This window comes from Mytilus edulis, chromosome 9, assembly GCF_963676685.1.
Source record: "Mytilus edulis chromosome 9, xbMytEdul2.2, whole genome shotgun sequence".
NCBI classification, from domain to species: domain Eukaryota; kingdom Metazoa; phylum Mollusca; class Bivalvia; order Mytilida; family Mytilidae; genus Mytilus; species Mytilus edulis.
In genome coordinates, this window is record NC_092352.1 from 39,321,024 (window position 1) to 39,337,193 (window position 16,170).

At 32.1% G+C, this 16,170-nt stretch overlaps 1 protein-coding gene across 1 annotated transcript; it reads left to right on the forward strand.

The window, feature by feature from the left end:
* The first annotated feature begins 635 nt into the window (after positions 1 to 635).
* On the forward strand, positions 636 to 15,639 carry LOC139488375 (chitotriosidase-1-like). Its single transcript, XM_071273923.1, has 12 exons — positions 636 to 700; positions 5,335 to 5,389; positions 6,420 to 6,603; positions 7,240 to 7,492; positions 7,975 to 8,099; positions 8,517 to 8,640; positions 9,941 to 10,126; positions 11,180 to 11,299; positions 12,512 to 12,663; positions 12,861 to 13,078; positions 13,482 to 13,859; positions 15,357 to 15,639. The coding sequence occupies exons 2-12, from the start codon at positions 5,335 to 5,337 to the stop codon at positions 15,551 to 15,553; spliced, it is 1,992 nt and encodes a 663-aa protein (XP_071130024.1). The 5' UTR covers positions 636 to 700; the 3' UTR covers positions 15,554 to 15,639.
* Positions 15,640 to 16,170: the final 531 nt, after the last annotated feature.

A 16,170-nucleotide genomic window follows, 5' to 3' on the forward strand; every position in this document is an offset into this window, starting at 1 on the left:
ATATATATTTAAAGAAAATTTCTCCGAATGTTCATGTATTTGCAAGACAAAGCAACAATCCTATATTCACTGATTGCCTGAGATGATGTTTAACCATTAGTTAGAGATTTTAGGAAATGAGTTTAATGCCTAACAGTTTCGGACAATAACGTAATGCCTAGGCATTATTTCACTTGTTGCCGCTAATATATATTTCCTTCGATCACGATGTGCCAGAATAACCTTTTTAGTGTGAAACATCATAAATGCACTCACATATTTTTTCACTCTTGCCCTTCCATGAATAAACATGCCGATATTATTCAGAAACGAACTTAATAATTAGTTCCAAACTTCAGCTATTGATAATAATGTATCTTGATCTTTATAAAAAAAATATTTAACATAAAAAGTAAACGTGCATCAAGCTATCACAAGAGTACCTATCACCTCTCGTACTCAGGATTGGACGAAAATTTTAATGGAAACAGCGTTATTATAGTTATTGGTAATTTAAAACAAATATCCACAACATACAAATCCCGGCTCTAATATTATAAATGACAACAAAAGAATTGAGAAATATCGAGACAAAAATGGAATAATCCCTGACTTAACTGAAGAGATAAGGCAGCCAATAAATAGATAGATAAACAATGAGATCACTATTACATCTTCATTCCCAAACCGACTTGTAAGGTCAACGCATGGGATAGCAAAGGTACTATACACTAATTTTAGATTTTCTTCATAAGAGGTAATATAATAATAATGTAACTGTTATAACAAGTCATAATTATTTCTTCTGCAGAATGCTAATGGATGTAGAGCAAAACAACCAAAGTTTTCCTTAAACAATGTTAAAGCACTAAAACAATTATTTATTAAATCCAATTTACCATATGCAGCTGATAAGACATGAAATAAAGATATTACTGACGAGATTCCTAATTTTTTGTTTAAATTTCCACCCTTTTTTAGTTGCGATCAGTGGCCAGTGGATATGCACACCTCATAACGTTCAATAAAAATCAGTACAGGAAAAGCTTCTACTTTATTGTTATAGCACAATTTCAACGCATTAAAACCCGATATTACAGCTTAAATGATGCATATCCCCCAAAAAATTAATCGTAACAGTACAATATAACAATTTTTAAAAAGTCTTAAGAGCAAAACATTATTTTATAGGACAGATCCTATCCTTGTTAGCTTTATGAATTACATTACCGATACGAATCGTAATTACCACATAAATGTCGATATTTGTGATAAGCTGAAGTAAAGTATTAATAAATTGATGATATCTATATTCTTGTTGTAAAAACTGTTTCAGCTTAGAAATATGACGTTCATTGAAATTCAACTTGACGTCACATTAACTCAAAATTTAAAGATGTACACACAGTATATCAAACTGAGCTTAGAAACATAAAGTGGAAGGTAGATTCATGGTATACCGCCATCTTGGATTGCACAATCGCAGTACAAAATCGGTCTAATTATTTGCCTAAATCTGCAAATTTGGAGACAGATTTGCAATTCAATGGTTGGACTGTTTTTTCTATTTGAAGACAAATTGTTAATTAATTGTATTATTCAAAATATTTTAACAAATATCAATTTTTTTGGTATAAAATGTTTTTTTCTTCAAATGAGCCATTTAAGGGGAAATAACTCTTTTGGTACAAAATTTATACTGGGCTAATAGGGAAATTTTTTATTTTTACTTGTAGCAAGAAAACAAGTTCGGTGACACCATGTTTTCTTTTTATTTTCTTAAAACATATTATGAAACCTTTCTTGTCACAATTTATTTCAAAATTCTATCTCATAGAATTTTTTTTATGCACACTAATGTGTTTTTTCATGAACAAACTGACCAAATTTTGGCAATTTTCAACGACCCATAGCTTGAAAAATAGCACGGTGACCCATACTTTTTATTAAATTTTTGAAAAGAGCATAATAAAATCTTCATTTTGGCAAATTATGAAAAAATTCTGTCTCAAAAAATATATACTTGTGATCTACCTTAAAACGTCCGATCTTTTAGACATGGCGCGAGAATACTAAATAAACAAACAGATTCTGAGAGCAATTGTATATTTCATATTTGAAGAGAGATGATCAAGTGTCAACAAGAGGAAATAGATGCTCGAAAAATAAAATCCCTGGTTTATTTTGGATTTATTTACGAGGTGCGGCCTTTTACAAGCCAGATACCGCATTCTTTGTAGAATATTTTTGAGGAATTATTAAAAATAGATAAAAAAATAAATATATATATATAATCTTGGGGAATCAGATCTGGAGTAAGCGAAGTTTGTAATTAGTATGTCAAATCTATTTATATGTCCATTGCTGTAAGAAAGTTTTAATGTCATCGGAGAAAACCAAAGAACAAATTAATGTGTATCAACTAAAAATTTTGAAAGTACTTAGGAATTTTTTAAGAATTTAAAAAAAAAGAAGATGTGGTATGATTTCCAATGAGACAACTGTCCACTCGAGACCAAAATGACACAGACATTAACAACTATAGATCACCGTTCGGCCTTCAACAATAAGCAAAGCCCATACCGCATGGTCAGCTACAAAAGGCCCTCAATAAGACAATGTAAAACAATTCAAGCGAGAAAACTAACGGCCTTATTTATATAAAAAAAAATGAACGAAAAACAAATATGTAACACATAAACATACGACAACCACTGAATTACAGGCTCCTGACTTGGAACAGACACAACCTTAAATAATATGGCGGGGTTAAATTTGGCTATATCAGTAGACAGCTAAAGAAGGGTATTGGTCAAGGAAAACTCTTATTCCTTAAAAAACAAAACCATTTCTATATAGACAATAGCTGTTTACCTATGTGTTGCAACAGGTCTTTTAGTGCAATATTTCAGTTTAGGAAACCTGGTTTAATTATTAGTTGAAATTTGACTTTGTACTAGTCTGAATCGGTTCTTTGTGTCTTTTATCTTTTTGTTAGTAGTGTTTGGGCATTATGTCAATTATTATTTTTTATCAATCTTATTTTTCTCTAAAGTATTGATGAAACTGAGGTTGACTTGACTTGGATATTGTCAACAATATAAAGGTAAAATATGTGGTATGATTGCCAAATACCCAAAGTTCAAATGTTGCGGATTTAAGCATTGGCAATTGTACAGTCTTCAACAATAACATAAACCAATACTGGATAATTGGCTAATAGGACCCAATATGAATAATATTAATCAATTCAATCGAGAAAACTAAAGACAGAATTTGAAGTAAAACAATTCACAAAAATAAAATATGACGTACATGTACAAACGACAACACCTACACTTCTAGCTCCAGCCTTAGGAAGGCAACACACAACATTTTTATTTATCTAATAACAGATGTGGAGTAATAATATGAGATAGTACAATGCCATAGATACAACACAAAATAAAACATGTTTTCATAGAAACCACATATTAGCTTGGCATGGTAATTTTGAGGGTGGACTCATGTAACACATTTAAAGTGACAAAGAAAATAATAAGTCATTTTTTTTTAAACATATGTACCCAAATGTTCTATATTTTCGGAACCTGTTGAGATATCATCATAAAATTTTGTATTCATGGTTAGCACATTAGTAGCATTGAAAAATTGCAAAAAAAAACTGAAAATAGAATGAAATTCAAAACAGTGTGGCTGTGGCTATTGAGTGACAGATTAAATTCATCCATTGACTGGGACAATTTAGGTGAACGTTTGTCTGTAACGACTACTGTTCACGACGTACCTACGATAGACATTTAAACTGTGGGGTCACCAAAGGTTTCTAAACGCCTTTGATTAAAAAATATAATTCGAAAAAATAATCAGGAATAATCTTTATGTTTTGATTTATATAATTGATATAAATCAAAACATCGTGTTATTTCTGATTAATTTTTCGAATTACTTTATTTAGGTTTTGAGAACCTTTGGTGATCCCATAGTTTAAGAGTCTTTTAAAAGTGCATAGGGAGCAGTGGTCGTTACATACAAACGTTCACCTAAATTGTCCTTTTCAATGGATGAATTTAATGTGTCAATCAATGGCCACAGCCACACTGAATTTCATTCTATGTATATATCTCATCTGGACCCATTTTCTCAGTCACGGTCACATATCAGCATCGGGACCTTTACTACTTACCCTACGTTTGAAGCCTAATATGATAGTCCCTAGTGTTGACAGTGGGTTACTTGCCATTAATTTTTATACCCCTTTCAAATTTATTTCTCCATGTTTAATGCTTCGAATTGCGAGTAGGGGGATGAAATTACACTGTAAAAAAATTTGGGTCCAGAATTTTAAAGGAAAGTAGTGATTTGGTCCAGCTGAAAAAGGTTTAAAATTAGCACTCTGGAAGCTGTCAAAAGATTTCAAGACGCCCTAAACATAAAATTGTTCATATTTTGTGTTAGAGGCGATGAGGTTTTCTATGATTTTGATATAATTTGTCCCAAAAGTAGTACAATTCACTGTAAAAGTTTCTTTGAGAAAGCGCAGATGGGATTTTTTTTTATTTTCATTTATGTTCTAAACTGAGAAATGCACTACGAAATAATTGTGGTCTCGGACCATGTGTTTTAATTTTTGTTTATCTGATGAGATAAAATAAATAATGTGATTGGTCTGAGTTTTTTTAGTAAAAATTAATATAAAATTGTGGACCGATTTCTGAAAACAAATGGGAAAAATGTTTGGGAGAAATGTAAGTTTATATGTTTCCATTACCTGTTCTTTTGCTCTTGAATACAAACCTTTTTATTGCAAAAGGTACAAAGATTTCAGATATATATATATAAATGACCGACTTGTTAATTTTTTTTTACCGTTATGGTTACAAGCTTTATACAAGATTTAATAATAGCGCAACATATCAATCTAGTAAAAGCAAATACAAAACAAACGATTTACGGGAATTGAAAATCGGTAAACTACGGTTGCCTTACATATACAAAGAGTGCTGAGCAGACGATAGCGAACAAGTTTTCTTGTGTTCTATTTATGTGTCTTGTATTTATCATTTTTGATGTTTTGATGTTTTGATGTTTTGATGTTATTGCATCTTAAAAATTACGTACTTCACTGGCCTACAGAAGGGGTCACAAACCTTAAGACTATCTAACCGATATCATAGTCTATGCATAATCGTAATTAAAGATAGTATCGCTTTAATCACATAACCTCCGAACTATCTTTTTTCCTTTACTTCTATAAATGCCACCAACTTTGCATTTGTTATCATAAAATTTTATGCATATATAGCTTAGTTAAATGTGAACAATTGAACGAATAGAACGATTTATAAATTTCAGATGAATTTCCTTCGAGTAACTCTGGTGGTTATTGCAGCTGTTAGCGTAGCTTCGGGTAAGTTACAATGGTTATATTTATTTTAGCGGGAAAATAAATAGATAGTAAAGAGATAATGGAGTACCTTCCCCAAATTAGTAATATAATATACACCCACTCCTTCAAATTTTGCTGAATTGTAACTCTGCTGAAGCCTCACTATAGAATATTGTGTGTGTTTTATATAGTTTTGTAGTTTTGTTGGTGTTGTTTTCTTTTTACTATTTTTGTGGGGGCGGGGAGGGTGGTAGTGAATACGTTGTATTTACTCTTGTTATGGATATAAGAAAGCATTTGACCAAAAAAATGAGCATGACCCGGGGGGCCTGTATTTTGTTTTTGTTTCGTCTGTAAAGCCGCGGAAAGCTACATATATATAGGGATTGCTTTCCCGGCGACCGCATTTTCTGATAAGTTAGTTTGATAGGAACGATTAGGGATAGAACATTGATATTTGATAAAAAGTTGCAGTACTATCAGTACATATAAGACTGACGACTATTTCGATAGGAGCTACTTGTGATATATATATATATATATATATATATATATATATATATATATATATATATATATATATATATATATATTAATGATATTTTGTATAAAGTCGCAAATACTAACAGTGGATATCGTATTTAGAATCTTCAATACAAAATAGCGTAAAAGCTCTGAGATCAAGGACCACTACAGTTACGTAGAAGTTATACCATAGAAAGAAATGTTAAATGAAATGATTTATGTCTCAGTTTATTTATTTTTTTAATTTCAAAATGGATATTTGTAACAATTGCAATCTCATGATAAATTTTGAATAATTTGGCGTGCCACATTTCTGCATATAACCATCAAAACAGAAACCTCTTTTTCAATATTAACTAAAAAAATGTTTCAATCATGTGGAATTATTTAGACATATTCGAAAAAATTGTAATTTGGTGGAACATTTTTCATATACGCCGAATATACAGAACATAGAACTGAATAATATGTATCTCACAATAATATCCAATAACATTCATTCATATGACACTTTTGAACTTTATAGCGTACCGAAGAGTGTGCTACTACACTAATTGGGCACAATACAGAAACGGAGCAGGAAAGTTTTTTCCTGAGAATGTAGACCCTACACTTTGCACACATATCATCTACTCATTCGCCAAAATGGTTGGAAATAAATTAACCGCTTATGAATGGAATGACGAAAGTACTCCTTGGAAGAAGGGGATGTAAGTTACTTTAACATGTTCAACTCCTAGAATTACAAAATATATCTATATTCTAGAATGGAATCTGTCCAAAAATTGAGTTTGTCCACTAACTCGACTTAATATATTCTATTGTAGGGATTATTTTTACATTTAGAATCACGGGTCTAACCCCTCTGTTTCAAAATATATGAATCCGCCCCAAAATATAAAACAGTAGCAGGTATATCTCAAAATACTTTACAATTCATTTGAATATTGATAAACACATTATTTGTCTATATAAATTGAGGAAGATACCGTCGAATTTTCTTTTTAGTCTCATATGTATATACTTACTTGACCATGTTGACGTATATATGCAGAATTAGTAGATTTTTTAAAATTATAGTCACAAAGGATGAACAGGGCCTATATATATTCACCTGAACTTCTCTTTTCCGTCAACTACACACATGTCCGCTTGGCTATGCTGGGTATATAAATATTCAGCCGCGGTACATGTGTTCAGAATGATGCACTTTTTTAATAAGCCAATAGATGGCTTATTGTCAGGCAATCATGTTTTTCCCTATCCATAATATCCTATCATCTAGTGTTTAGCCCTAACTACCCGAATTTATGAATGACCGTCTACATAATTATACTATTTGAAAGGTATGAGAGATTTACTGACTTAAAGAAAACTAACCCAGCCTTGAAACTATCACTTGCAGTTGGTGGATGGAACATGGGAACTGCACCCTTCACAAAAATGGTTGCCACTGCTGCAAGTCGTCAAGAATTTGCCACATCCACTGTGAAATTCTTAAGGGATCACGGATTTGATGGCCTCGATCTCGATTGGGAGTACCCAGGAAGCCGAGGAAGTCCTGCAGGAGATAAGCAAAAATTCGTCGAATTGTTAAAGGTGAGTCATACCCATTTTCACTCTTACAGTTAACTCGAGTGTGGCTAATGAGGTTAAATGTGTGTATATCTAAAGAGATTTTTTATGACACAGGAAGAATGACTTTGAAAATTTGAAATTCGCCCTTTATTTGAAAATTTGTTAATATTTACATTTATATTAAATTTAATTATTTATCTCTGTGAGCAGGATCTGCGTACTCTGCCAGAGCACCTAAGATCAACCGAAGTCACGTTTTGGTGGGGTTCGTGTTGCTTTGTCTTTTAGTCTGTAGTTTTGTATGTTGTTTTGTGTGTTGTCTTTTTTTTTGTCTTTACCTTTTTAGCCATGACATTTATTTTCGATCTATGAATTTGACTGTACCGTTGGAATCTTGAGTCCCTCCTTTATTGTCCATGTCATGAATATTTAATATAATCTTCCATTAAGAGTAGGTTTTTTGTATCACAGTCTTTGAGATAAACTCTCATTTACCTTTTCAGACTTTAAGAAGCGTGTTTGACGCCGAAGCCCAAACCAGTGGCAAACCAGCACTTCTAATATCAGCTGCTACATCTGCAGGCAAGAAAAACATTGATCCCGGATACAACTTTCCAGAGATGGTCAAGTATGTTAGATCTAAAAAAATAATCTATGTCATTTATATGTTAACTCATTTTGCAAAACAAAATTTCAAACTATGTCATTTGCACAATGAATTACAGATAATAGCATGCATATCTTATAAACCAAAAGACCACCATATGATATATATTTGTATTTGTAATAAAATCAAAACTCATCAATCTAACTGCAATTTCTCTGCATTTGTAATTCTATTTCTTTACAAATGGTTATATTCATATTATATGCTTGTCCTCTGTCCTAATATCTTCTTTGACACGACATCTATATTCTTTGCATTTAACTACCTTACAATGCAACTCCTAGAGATATATATTTTTTCCTCAGAATTTTAAAATAGATTTTGCATTTATACAATTTTCCACTATCATATAACTGAAATACTTTCATTGTTTTACAGGTACTTGGATATGATTAATTTGATGACATATGACATGCACGGAAGCTGGGAAGCTAAAACTGGACACAACGCTCCACTTTACAGTCACCCATCTGAAACAGGAGATGATGCAACCCTTAATATTGTAAGTCCATAGTACCTTTATATTGTAAGTACATTTAGTATCTTAATATAAGTCAGTATATAGTGCCTTAATATTGTTAGTACATTGAGTATCTTAATATAAGTCAGTACATTTTTACCTTAATATATTCAGTACATTAAGAACCTTAAAAAGTTAATGGCACCTTAAAAAGTTAGAATATACTGCCATGATATAGTTAATTCTCTAGTGCTAATTTCAAATAAGTGTGTGGATAGTACCTTAATATATTCAGTACAAAGTACCTTTATATAGTCAGTAATAGTACCTTAATGAAGTAGGTACTTATACACTGCATAAATATAGTTAGGACATCGTACTTTTATATACTGAGTACATAGTTCAATAATAGTTTGCATATAGTACATTTATATAGTTAGTAAATGTTGTAAAATAATATTATATAGTTAGTGCGAAGTACATTAATAAAGTTAGTACATTGCTTTAAAGCACTACAAGGCAAAACCTTTTTAATTAGACAGCAAGCATTTTGTTTACAAGGTCGAGATTTTTTTATTTTACTATTTCGAACAAACATAACAGATAACAAGCTTCGACATCTTGATCTATTTCTTATGCATTAAAACCTCCTTAATCAAAACGGTTTATGTTTTGATATAAGAAGGTCATGCTGCATAGTATTATAATGTTCGTCATACAAGTGTGGACACAGATCAGTGTGGATAGTATGTTTGGATATTTGACAGTGTTTTCTGATAAAAGGAGTTCATCGTTTTGCCAATAGGGTTCTATAGTATACTGTGTTGCATAATGACTAGTAATGACCTCAAACTAACCATTAGGAGTATTATTTATTCAATATTTAGTTTATTTTTAAGACTGTCATGGAGGAGACATTAATAGCATTTATTACATTATGAATAATTATGTTCCATATCTTTGATTTTGAATAGTTAGGGGAGGAAGACATAACGTTTATTTCTGCATGATATGATTTTAATATAGGAGATGGTATCTGTAAACATACATGCTTGTGCTATGTGTATAGTTTTACTTATTTCGTCATTTAATCTTACCGGTATGAGACAAAAAGAACAGTGTTTGCCTTTATTGAAAATTATCGGTGACTGGAATCAATAAATTAAAAACGAAAAAGAAAAGTTGAAGATCAATTAAGTTTACTTCTAGAACACACATTAGTTTATTCAATTAGTATTAGTTAAGTTTGATTCGTCATATTTGTAAAAAAATAAATATAGAAGAGTCTTGTTTTCTTTTCCAATTGATGATTTTTACCTTAATGTCAAGTATGGCTTTGTAGGACTGGGTCACTAAGTATTATGTAAGTAAAGGAGTACCTCCTTCAATGATGAATGTCGGACTAGGACTGTATGGTAGAAGTTTTACACTGGCAAATCCTAGCAATTCAGGTCTTGGTGCCCCTGCAAGGGGAGCTGGACCTGCTGGTTCCTTCACTGCGGAGAAAGGATTCAAAGCTTATTATGAGGTATATAGACCGTTTAAATCGATCTACAAGTATTGTGTACACACATATTGATCGAAAATGTTTATACTAATTCTTCATATTCATTTATGACATCACTGTGCTTATTTAAATTAACTTTATTCAACACAAATGTCATGTTACACATTTATTTTTTTAAATTAAAATTTAAAAAATCCAAAAAAAATCACATGTTTTAGACAGTCCTAAGTTAGGAACCTTCGTTCGTCTTGTACATTTCTTTAATTTTAGTTCAATTATGTTTTTCGGAGTTTATTGTGATGTCCATTTTCACTGAACTTGTACACATATGTATTAAGGGGGAAACTGAAGCACTCCTCCAGGTGCCGGAGTTTCTCTCGATGTTGACGACGGGTTTGAGGACTTGAGATGTTTTCTGCTCTTGTGTCGGATTGTTGTTAACTTTATTTGACATATTCCTTATTTCCATTCTCAATTTTCCCAAAAAATATTTTTTCTTGCAACAATTTCATTTTATGAAACATTTTTGGCGATATATTTTTTTACTTAAAACATATTTTACCCAAAATAACATCATTATAGAAGACCTCTAATTGCATTTTATTTTCATATGTAAGCTATCAAATTTAAAACACTTATTAATCATTGAATTCACGTCACTTTGAAAAAAAAAAACACAATTGAAATATAGTGTTTTTCTTATACTGATTGAATGTTATTCTAAAAAAAAATTGAAAACCTATATGATAGAAAACGAAATAAGAAGACTATTATCCTATACATTTGTTTTATTTTCTAAAAGGTAAAATATTTGAAGTAAATTGTAGAATGGTATCAAAACAAAAAAGGCACTGAATTTACTATAAATATCATGCACAAATCTAAATGAATAAACAACTTTTTTCTAACTTATGTATTATGCAGCTTGGTTACCTTACAGGCGTTATTAAATCATTTCAACCAACTAAATTTTGTTCTTTTATCATGCGTTGTTTAGTGTTTGCATTTTATTTGTTAGTTGCAGATAGCTGCACTTGAAAATATTTCTAATGCTGTTTTCGTCCTCATTTTTAGATTTGTCAAATGTTAAAATCTGGTGGCGTGAAGCATTACATTCCTGAACAAAAAAGTCCATACGCAGTAAAAGGAACAGAATGGATTGGATACGACGATCGTGATAGCTTAAAAGAAAAAGTAAGCATTGTTTTATAGGAAAAGAATTATGAAATACTTACGAAAGAGACATCACAGTTTAAGGTGATATCTACGAAATCACGAATTTAAATCTGTTATCACGAATTATATAAATCGTGTTGACGATTTAAATTCGTGATTTCGAATTCAAATTATAAATTTGAGTGGTCCTAGATGGGCTATCTATTCCGTAGATATCTCAAATTGAAATGCGTTTATAAACTTTTAAAATTACTGGTTATATGGCGTCATAAGATATTTGAGAAAATACAAATTTAAATATTCTTCAACATTATTTTGTTCCAAAATTATATTTAGACATGTTTAGTTTTATAGACAAAATAAACGTACGAAGTGGTAATTCCTACACTAATAAAAGTACTGTTTATTATTATTCGTTGAATACCATTTTTTGTTAATTTCGTGGGTATAGGTGAACCACGAAATTAAATGTTCAACAAATGACAAATTTCATATAAGTTTGTATACCAACTTCGGCTAAACCACGATATTAAATATCAATGAACTTGTTAGTTTTCCTTAATTAACCAAAAAAAATGATACCCACGAAAATAAGTGAACCCACAGTAACGGGTATAAGGTAGTGAGAACCATTAAGATCTAAAATGTAAAACACGACAAAAACTATACAAAAAAAAAATACGATGAATAAAGAGTCAGGAAATGTGTAAACAAAGTCTTCTGTTATCACTCTTCATCAAACTGACACCCATTTTTTCACAATTCACGACATTCAATTGAAATGTTTAATAATTGTGGATAAATATCATTACAATATATATATTTAAAATCGACCTGTAGAAATTGTGACATATATTTACTTTTTAGTTTAAACATATTTGTTCATAGTGGATTGGGAAACAAGTTTTGCAACTTATGTTAATTTCTTTCCACTTTGCGGGTGCGAGTGCTGCCTTGTAGCGGCATCAGCCTACTCTTTTTCGAAATCTACAAGGGTGTATTAAACGTGCAAGAGATATGGCTCTCTCTTAACACGGGTCAGCCATTTATCGTCTTCTTCCGACGGACAATCATCGTTTCCTTAAGACCATACTCGCCAATGGTGTCAAGGGTCAGCCGAAAATTGAGTTCCTGAAATTTTCATCCCTAACGGGAATCGAACCAGGAACCTTTGTGTAAGTAGTCCGATGCACTAACCACTACAACACGGCTCTCTTGTTTACTTTTTAGGTGAAGTACATCAAGGATCATCATTTTGGTGGTACAATGGTATGGGCATTAGATCTTGACGATTTCAGTGGTTCATGTGGAGAGGGGAAGTATCCGTTACTTCATGCCATCAATGAAGAATTGGCTGCAGGTGGGGGTGGAAATGTACCACAGTAAGTGATAGTGAGAAATAGATACAAAATTTAAAAAATATAAAAAAATACTGACATTTTATAACATTTCTTTCGTTTTATTTTATTTTATTTTTCTAACCTCTATCAAAGGAAATTAAGTGATAAAACTAAAAATAAAATTTGTCGCGTACACTATAATACGACATAGGTCGCTAATTCCGTTCGTCCGGTTTCAGGGTTACCAATGCTCCCGGCCAACCAACAACTCAGAATCCACAACCTACTAGGAACCCACCTCAACAAACAACACAACCACCACCACCAACACAACCACCACAGCCAACATGGAAAACATGGTGGACCCCAGGACCAACATGGACACCAGGACCAACCTGGACACCACAGCCAACATGGAAACCACAACCAACACAAGCCCAACAAGTGACCACAAAAGGTATTCTAATTTGCATATGTATTATTTGTGAAATTTTGTCAATATGAAACCAACAATATAAGAATGAATTGAACGTTGCCAAACAATGTATTTTTCTAAAGTTGTCCGTTTATTAATTTTGAAATTATAAAGAAACTAAGGATACAACTCCCTCAGGCAAAGTTGACCTTAGATGAATTTGTCTATTTGTTTCGGAACTTATACATCCTTCGGATTTCAAATTTTTGGCTTTGAGCGTTCCTGATGGAGATAAAATCAAGAAAAGCAATTCGGAAGCATCAAATTAAACGTTTTGATTTCATTTTTTGCAAACAAACACACAAATCTTTGATCTACAAGTGCGTAATTGTTCTTGTATTCAGAACATGATGCAAAAGTAAAAATAAACTTTTATAATTTTCAGCTCCACGTCCAACACACCAGTCACACCACATTGGCCTTACAACCAACTTTAACTGTAATGGCAGACCTAGTGGATTTTATGCAAGCCCTTCCTCTTGCGACGGTTATTATATTTGTGCTGCCACACTAGCTTTTGAAGTTAAATGTGCCAGCGGATTACTATTCAATTCTGCAACTGCGTTCTGTGATTGGCCATATAATGTAAAATGTTCGACCAACCAAAACCAACAAGGCCCTGTCGTGACAACAAGGAAACCTATGGCTACTCAAGCACCTGTAACACAAGCCCCTGTTACTCAGGCTCCAGTAACTCAAGCTCCTGTTGTGGTAACTCAGGCACCAGTAACACAAGCACCTGTTACTCAGGCTCCTTCCAATGGTAAGTTTAAAATAATTCCATGCAGTTTCGAGGTAATAAGCACGATAAATGGTACACACAACATAGAAAACTAAAGACTAAGCAACACGAACTACACCGAAAACTAGGGGTGATCTCAGGTGCTCATGAAGGGTAAATAACCAAATAAAAACAAAAAGCAAACTAAAAGAATGTCTTGTTATCAATAAATTTCTTTAAAAGTTATATTTACAGAAAAAAATTCAAAGAGTAAAAATTCTAAATCCCTTTTAGCTCACCTGACCCAAAGGCCAAGTGAGCTTTTCTTATCACTTGTTGTCCATCATCGTTAACTTTTACAAAAATCTTCACCTCTGAAACTACTGGGCCAAATTTAACCAAACTTGGCCACAATCATCATTGGAGTATTTAGTTTAAAAGTTGTGTCCGGTGACCGGTTCTAAAATAGAACATAGGGGTAAAATGTATATTTTGGCTTATAACTCTGAAACCAAAGCATTTAGAGCAAATCTGACAGGAGTGTAATTTTTTATCAAGTTTATTGTTTATCAAGTCAAAATCTATCTGCCCTGAAATTTCCAGATTAATCGGACAACGGGTTGTTGGGTTGCTGCCCCTGAAATGGTAATTTTAAGGAAATTGTGTCCGTTTATGATACTATTTTGAAAATTATTATAGATGGAAATAAACTGTAAACAGCAATAATGTTCAGCAAAGGTAGATCTACAAATAAGTCATATGATGAAAATGGTCAGTTGACCCCTTGAGCAGCTATTGCCCTTAATAGTCATTTTTTATCAATTTTTCGTAAATTTTTGTAATCTTTTACAAAAATCTTCTCTTCTGAAACTACTGGACTAAATTAAATCAAACTTAACCACAATCATTATTAGGTTATCTAATTTTTAAAAATGTGTGCGGTGACCCGGCCAAAATGGCTGTCATAGCTAAAAATAGAACATAGGGGTAAAATGTAGATTTTGGCTTAAAACTCTGAAACCAAAGCATTTAAAGCAAATCTTACAAGGAGTTAACTTCTTTATCTAGTAAATACCTATCTGCCCTGAAATTTTCAGATGAATTAGACAACTGGTTGTTGGGTTGCTGCCCCAAAAAATTTAGTCGTTTTTGATTATTATCTATTATAGATAGAGATAAACTGTAAACAGAAATAATGTTCAGCAAATTAATATCTACCAATAAGTCAACATGGCCAATTCATTAATTTGGTAAATTTTGGTAAGTTTTTACAAAATATTTTCCTCTGTAACAAAAGGGCTAAGTTCATTACAGATAGAGAAAGTTGTAAATAGCAAGAACGATCAGTAAAGTATGGTCTACAAACGCATCACCATCACCTAAACACAATTTTGTCATGAATCCATCTGTTTCCTTTGTTTAATATGCACATAGATCAAGATGAGCGACACAGGCTCTTAAGAGCCTCTTGTTTGATTCTCTTGTGATTAAAATATGTGTCAATTTTCTAATTACTGATATGCATATACTTTTGTTCAGGAAATAATAAACAAGAATTCTGTAAAAACAAGTCCGATGGTCACCACAGAGACCCAACTGACTGTGGACATTTCTACCAATGTTCTTTTGGTCTCACTTTCCATGAGGTCTGTGGTCCAGGAACCGCATTTAATGAACAAACAGTAGGCTGTGATTATCCAAGAAATGTTCCAGGTTGTGAAAACTACGGTGGATGAGAAAAATGAAAAAACTGAGACAGAACAGTATATTTTGTGTTTTAATTAAATGTTATTTTATAAATAAAATTAATTTCACAATCGAATTTGAAATATTTAACTATATAAATAGCCGCCATATCTTACACGTATTGGTTATAAATTTTGCTGTGTTTGTATCAAAAGTATTATTGAAAAAAATCATATTCTGATTTTACCATAGATGAAAAAGAGGAACAGTTTAAGTCATAAATCGAAAATAAACTGAAACCGCCAGGGTTAAAACTGAAAAAGACTAACAAACAAATAATAGTACACAAGAAACAACATAGAAAACTAAAGACTCTGAGCAAGACTAACCCATCCAAAAACTGGAGGTGATTGCAGGTCCTCCGGAAGGGTAAGCATATCCTGCTCTACATGTGAAAAGTTACACCAATTGACATGTCAAACATATTGATTGTCTGAAATAGCTTACGTTGATTTAGTGATATGAAAAAAAATTGGAAAACATATGAATGGTTATTTGAAGTTCGAAAGCTGGAGAAAAAAAACCGATACCATGGGACGTTGATTTAGTTATATGAAAAAAGGTAAACATTGAATGGTTATTCGAATGTCCAAAAGCTGAATAAAAA